Source organism: Gossypium arboreum, chromosome 7 (assembly GCF_025698485.1).
Source record: "Gossypium arboreum isolate Shixiya-1 chromosome 7, ASM2569848v2, whole genome shotgun sequence".
Lineage (NCBI taxonomy): Eukaryota > Viridiplantae > Streptophyta > Magnoliopsida > Malvales > Malvaceae > Gossypium > Gossypium arboreum.
Window position 1 is genome coordinate 98,455,792 of NC_069076.1, and position 7,189 is coordinate 98,462,980.

Here is a 7,189-nt window from a genome sequence, read left to right on the forward strand (position 1 = left end):
ATATATAAAAATAATAGTGATAACAATATTACATGTATAACATGATTAATATTTAAAGTTGAATTAAATAGTCAAAATAATATGAAATCCAAGGTAAATCTGAAAAATAAATGAAAAAGGACCAAAATTGGATTAAAATCAAAACTTTGGGGCTAATTTTTAAAAAAATATAAAGGAGAAAGGACCTATTAGAACGCAGATAAACTGTGGGGACCAAAACACAATTAATCCTCCCCTCAAAACATAACATAGCAAGAGGGACTAAATCGCAAAGCGCTACATACTTTGGGGCCAAATTAAAAAAACCATGAAAGATTTAATTACAACATATTAAAAAGCGGAGGGGTTAAACGCGCAAATAACCCCTCCATAAAAAACACGAGGATCCTGAACGGGTTTGGATCGGTCGGTCGGGTAGGCTCAAAACGACACCGTTTTGGGGCTAAAGAGCAGCCCCCAAAACGACGTCGTTTTGGAGGGCTATATAAGGCCTAAAATTAACAAAAAAAAAAGTCATTTGGTGTAAGGGAAAGAAAAAAAAAGAGATAGGGAAGAGAGAAGGGAGAGAGAAGGGAGGGGGGAAGAGGATTTCCGACGGGGAGCCCGGCCACCTTCCGGCCACCTGATCCTCACCGGCGCCGGCGTCGGCCACCGTACACGGTGGCCGGAAAGGTAATTTCTTCTTTTTTTTTTTCTATTTATCTATTTTTTATTTTCCTTTTATTTTTCTGTATTTAAATGCCTAAAATGAAAAAAAAAAGTCACCTTCTTTGTCACTGATCTGATTCGATTCTTGGATTTTCTCCTATGTGCTTGAATAACGACTTATATGTTTATTGAAATCTATAACTCTTTTTTTGGTTGATGTTTACAAAGAAAAAAAAGGAAAGGGAAAAGAAACCCCATTTCAGTTTTCTATTCGGCTTTTATAGCCTGTTTTGTTACATACTTTATTATTATTTTTTGCTATTCTTGCTTCTGCTTTGCTTGTCTGTTGTTTTTGTAGGGCATGGCCAGTGGTGGTGGTGGCAGTCGGTATGACAGAGGGGTAAGTGGCCGATGGGACATTGCGGCGCAAGTAGGGGGCAAGTGGGGGGTTTGGTTGATTAGGGTTTCTGTTTGGGTTTGGGGTTGTAAGTGGGCTAGGTTTAGGTTAGTGGGTCCGATGGGTTTGGGTAGGTTAATTGGGCTCCCGAGTTTGGGGTTTAAAAATGGGCAAATGGGTAATTGGGTTTAGCTGAATGTGATTGGGCTTTGTGGGTTAGTTTAAGTTTGTAATCGGCCCAAAATTAGCTTGTAACACAACTAAAGCTATAAATGGGCACAAAATTGCCATTGGCAAGGCGGAATGAGTTTTATTGCAATTAAATTCCATTAATTAATTCAATTTTAGCTGTATATAAGAATAAAATTGCAGTTGAAAAGACAAAATGGGTTTTAATTGCAGCAATGAATGGAATTTAATTACAATAAAAATTTCATTCCAAACACTTTAATTTCTTAAACTTCTAATTTTCATATACAAATTTTGGAAGAGAATAAAAATATTTTTATATTAGGTAAAGTACATTGAAACCATAAAATTGAAAATTAAATTTATCAACTCAATTTCTTTTATCTTTTCGAGAATAATTATTTTAGTATTTTTCTAATATATCCTTTCCTTTAACCTTATTCGACTCTTATTTATTTTACAATTAATTAATCTTATTACTGTTATAATTAATTGTTATATTTTCCAAGTCTATTTTTTTTACTCATACATCTGTCTTGCCTTCTTCTCTTCCTCTTTTCTTTTCATTTTTCCTTAGCTTTTTTGAATCAAGCCACAATGTTGAATAAATCGATGTTGGTCACTTCAAGAACAGGCAAGCAGCGGAAAACACTATGTAGTGATAACAGCAAATAGAGGAAAAAGACACTAGTAGTGGAGGAGGTGCGATTAGCAGCAACAAATATGGCAATGCCACAGTCTTCCATCAATGATAGTCTTTAGCTTTTTTAAAAGTCAAAAATCAAAAACCACACTGGTCCTAACAAAAAAAAAAAAAAAACCCTACCGATGCAGACAACGAAAACGCTGACATCAAAAAAGGAAAAAATCATTTTTAAAAAAAAATTTGAAATACTGTTAGCAACATGAGCACCGACACCAAAAAATAGAATATTTAAAAAAAAATTGAATCAGTGGCAGTAACATGAGCGCTGACACCTATTTAAATATTTTTTTTTTTTTTTTCTTAAATCCTAGAATACCAATATTTTTAAAATGTATTTAAAAAATACATATGCTGACAAACACAGTGCTGACACAAAAAATATTCATTTTTTATATACTAAACAATCATTGAGCAATCATTATGAGATGATGGAAGATGATACCAACTATGAGATGACCAGCACCAAAATGCATAATAAAAATATATCATTTTCATACAAGCTTTTGCACCTAGATCATTTTAGTAAATAATCAAATTATTTGAGTCAGTTTTGAAAAGAACCTAAATATGTTGTTAACCTATTTTTGGTGAGAAGCATGAAAAGTTCCTCTAAATACCTAAACAGATTTTTTTGGTAAGAATCAACAGCATAAGGTGACTTCTAAAGTTCAGGAAAGTTTTGACTGGAATAAACCATAAAAAGTTCAAAGCTTGAAGGAAATGAAAATCCCCACATCCCATTCTCTATTCTTAATATAGTTATTTGAAAATAATTCCACTTATCTGTAAAAAAATTGTGAAATTCTGTGAAATGATTGAAAAAAAAAAGGAAAAAAAAAATTGAAGCAAAGCCATAATATGAAGGTGATGACTGATGATGATGTTAAAAGGAGTTGAACGAAGGTGACGAAGAATATAAAATTGTTCTTATATACTTGTTAAAAGTTTTAAATGTTTTAGGAGTCCTAGTGTCAGCTTCTCATAGGCTGAAAATGCCACATATGCAAAAAAAGTAACAGTGTTAATTCTTAGGTTAATTTACCATTTGGTACCTATATTTAATTTCAATGTTCAAATTAGTACACAAAACTAATAAATATTTAACACGTATGCTCTTGAAATTATAACATTCACACTTAACTGGGAAAAAAAACCCCCAAATATCAGATTAAAAAAAACTTATGTATAAATTGGGACAAAAAAACTTGGGTAACAAATTGAACATTCAAGCCAAATATAGGCATCAAATAGCATCTTACCCCTTATTTATTTATTTATTTATTTTTGGTTTTAACAGAATACATGTTAAGGTACCAAGAAAAAATTCTTTCAGGTACCAACATTAGAAAAGTGTTCAAGTTCAGGGGCTAGATTATGACTTAAATATTAAAAAGCCAATGACTTCACTGAATAAAACACTTAAAAGAAGCGGGTTAAAATAAGTAAAACAAAAGGTTTTGAACAGACAGTCAAATGCCGGAGACAAAGCACCATTACCTGAGCTGCAGGAAAATAAGATTGTCAACAACAATGCTTATATGACAAGCACATCAAAATTTTTTTCCGAGTTAATTAGAAAAGGGATGATGTAAGCTCAGATACATCCGATACTATCTGGCTATAATCGGCTTTCATCTTTTCTTGTTCCTCGATGGCGAGTTCACCTTTGGTGGGCTTGGTTAGCACCAAAACACAGCATGTTGGTCTCTTAGTAGCTCCTGCTGTTGCAAGATCCTGAAAATGGCAAATGAAAACTAATCAAGCAGGGTTCATCCCTTGCATAAGCTACCGACTTAAGCTCGAAACCTGCCATTGACCCTTTAGTTGTGCTTTACTTATGTTTAGGGTCAAATTGCAGGATCTAAGACCCAATCAGCCAAATATGTGAACTATTGAGGGCCTTTACAAATATTTCACATACATAAATGAACAGAGGCTCTTTAGAGACTGTAAATGAACTTCTAAAGTTTTCGATAGTCAAGTGGATTGACCACTTTTAGCAAGCAATGCCACTAAATTAGACGAAAACGAGAGAGGTCCAAGATCCGAACTTACTTCTTTTGAAGAAACATAGACATATGGAATTTCAGCCTCTTCACATAGGATCGGAACATGAGTTATGACATCAATAGGAGATATGTTTCCAGCTATAACACATAATCTGCATTCAGCAAAAAGATTGAAGAAACATGACCCTCAATGTTATAGAACAGCTATATCATATGTGAAAATTAAGGGGGAAAGGAGTATAATTTTATGAATATTAATGGTACTGATTTAGGGTTTAGGGTTTAAATGCAAAAAGAAAAAAAATCTAAAATTTGCAGTTATAACGTACAAGTATATCAACAGTTACAATCAAAACCAACCATTACAAGCACCAAATTGAATAGCTAGTTCAATCAACTAACTCAACTCAAATTCACCACAATAAATCAGGATAAAGCCCACGCATGTTGAAGATTTGAAATTGGTACCTCAAAATTTTCTAAACTTACATTTTTGAACAGATAAATAATTATCACCGCATTTACTAACTGATGTTCATAGAAAGAAAAGTGTAATTGATGCTTTTTTTTTTTTTTGCTTAAATCCAGTGAAAGTAAACAATTATCTAAAATGATCGTGCATTGAACTGCCCTGACAAAATGACCAATATTTCTCAGTCCATGAAACTATGTTCCTCATTCTAAATTGGCACCTAAACTTCAAATAATTCTAATTATTTCCCAAACTATCAATATTATATCGATCAAGTCCTTTAGTTACTAAAATAGTTGATTTAACTGTTAAAAGACAAAGAAAATCTTACGTGACATAACTTAAATTGAAAATTTTTAGAGGCATTCAAGAAGAATCTAAACTGAAAGTTCAAAAAAAAAAAGTTTACCCTTTATGACCACGCCGAATACTTTTAACCACTTCCTTTACTCCTCTCTTCAAGCATTTGTGCTCAGATGCTACAACAATGAAACAGCAACATATTCTCAGAAAAAAGATTGAAAAATTCAAACACAAACAATCAATATTTTCACAAATTCCACTATTAGAACTTTGGGTAAAACATAAAAGTCAAATATTTTTTCTCCGATGGGAAATTTCTGATTAACAAAGAAACAAAAACCGAAAAGAGATTTTCATGAAAATGATTGATTTTGGGAAACCTTTTCGGACGAGCTTAAGGGTTTTCTTGGAGAGCTTTTTGCCAGCAAGGGGCTTTGCGATAGGAGCTATAGCTAACATCTTCTTCCTCTCCTTCTCCTTCTGCTGCGTCTTCTCTACTTCGCTATCGCTTCCCATTTCTATTTTCTTTCTCCCCAACGATGAAAATAATTGGGAGGAAATAAATGTCTATAATGTGAAAGAAAGCAAACGGCGGAAATTAGGGTTTTTCTATGTTTAGGGTTTAAGCTTTGTTTGTTACCCTTAATGGGCTTTTTTCCGACATTTTTGTCCCAATTTACATAAACTATTTAATTAGGCTTTTGATAACATATGAGCCCATATCTTGATAAAAATAGGCTTTTGTTTCTATTTTCTTTACATTTGGGCTTTGATAAGCTCATATCTCATTAGAATAAGCTTAGGTAAAAGTATTATTGGAATCAAGAATTTTATAATTGGATCGATAGTTGAATCAATTAGGAAATTGATTTAAGGTTAGGATTCAGTGTTACGTTCCTTAGGCTGTCAATAAGAGTTGATTCCGATCTCATTGTCTCTTTCTCTCTCCAAAAGTCTAAATTTGTTTTCTAATTTTTATTTATGATGAAAATATGGAGGATTAAATTGATAGAATTTATAAATGTAGATATTAAAATTTTATTATTTTATTTTAAATTTTACTACATATAATTGATTTATTTTACAACATTTTTATGATTTTTACATTTTATAAAAAATTAAAGGGTATATTTGTTATTTCAACATTTAATACTTTTGGTTTTTTTAATATTTTTACAAAACTAAAAATATAATTTATTTTATTAAAGGGCATATTCGTTATTCGAGTATTTTTTTTTTTTTGCTATTACTTATTTATTCACCTTACATAATGAATCTAATATCTTTGATAGGTATAATAACGGTATTATTAGGACTACTTTAGCCCTTGCTCAAAAAGATATTAAGAGGGGTTTAGCCTATTTTACAATGTCCCAATTGGGTTATATGATGTTAGCTCTAGGTATGAGGTCTTATCGAGCCGCTTTATTTCATTTAATTACTCATGTTTATTCGAAAGCATTGTTGTTTTTAGCATCCGGATCTATTATTCATTCTATGGAAGCTATTGTTGGATATTCTACACGGAAAAGTCAGAATATGGTTTTTATGGGCGGTTTAAGAAAGCACGTGCCCATTATCCAAATTGCTTTTTTAGTAGGTACACTTTTTCTTTGTGGTATTCCACCCCCTGCTTGTTTTTGGTCCAAAGATGAAATTCTTAGTGGTAGTTGGTTGTATTCACCGATTTTTGCAATAATAGCTTGGTCCACCGTCGGATTAACAACATTTTATATGTTTCGAATCTATTTACTTACTTTTGAAGGACATTTAAACATTCATTTTCAAAAATATAGTGGCAAAAAAAGTAGCTCTTTCTATTCAATAAAACTATGGGGTAAAGAAGATCAAAAAATAATTAACAGAAATTTTCGTTTATTTCCTTTATTAACATTAACAATGAATAACAACGAGCAACCATATACAATTGGTGGAAAAAAGAAATTCAAATGATTTTGAGGATTCGTATCAATTTTTTAAAAATGCAACTTTTTCAGTGAGTATAACTTGTTTCGGAATGTTTACAACATTCCTTTTATATAAACCTTTTTATTCATCTTTACAAAATTTCAACTTACTAAATTCATTTGTAAAAAGGGGTCCAAATAGGATTTTATTGGATAAAATAATATATTTGATATATGATTGGTCATATAATCGTGGTTACATAGATATGTTTTATTCAATATCCTTAACAAAAGGTATAAGAGGATTGACAAAGCTAACTTGTTTTTTTGATAGGCGAGTAATCGATGGAATTACAAACGGAGTAGGCATTACAAGTTTTGTAACAACCCATTTTTCAGTGAAATCAGAACAGTGGTTTCGGGACCAAAAATCCGAAGTAAAAATATTTATTTTATTATTTATTTAAGATCTACAGTATGATAGAAAAATTGTGTGAAAATTTCGTTAAGAAATTTTATCGATTGAGAGTCCAATTTGTCTAGGAGGACTAAATTGCA

At 31.7% G+C, this 7,189-nt stretch overlaps 1 protein-coding gene across 1 annotated transcript; it reads right to left on the reverse strand.

Moving 5' to 3' along the window:
* Positions 1–3,342: 3,342 nt before the first annotated feature.
* On the reverse strand, positions 3,343–5,340 carry LOC108468635 (H/ACA ribonucleoprotein complex subunit 2-like protein). The gene is made up of 4 exons (XM_017769511.2): positions 5,105–5,340; positions 4,831–4,900; positions 3,996–4,101; positions 3,343–3,674 (listed from the first exon to the last, which is right to left on the reverse strand). Exons 1-4 carry the CDS (start codon positions 5,238–5,240, stop codon positions 3,513–3,515), a joined length of 474 nt encoding a protein of 157 aa, XP_017625000.1. The 5' UTR covers positions 5,241–5,340; the 3' UTR covers positions 3,343–3,512.
* Positions 5,341–7,189: the final 1,849 nt, after the last annotated feature.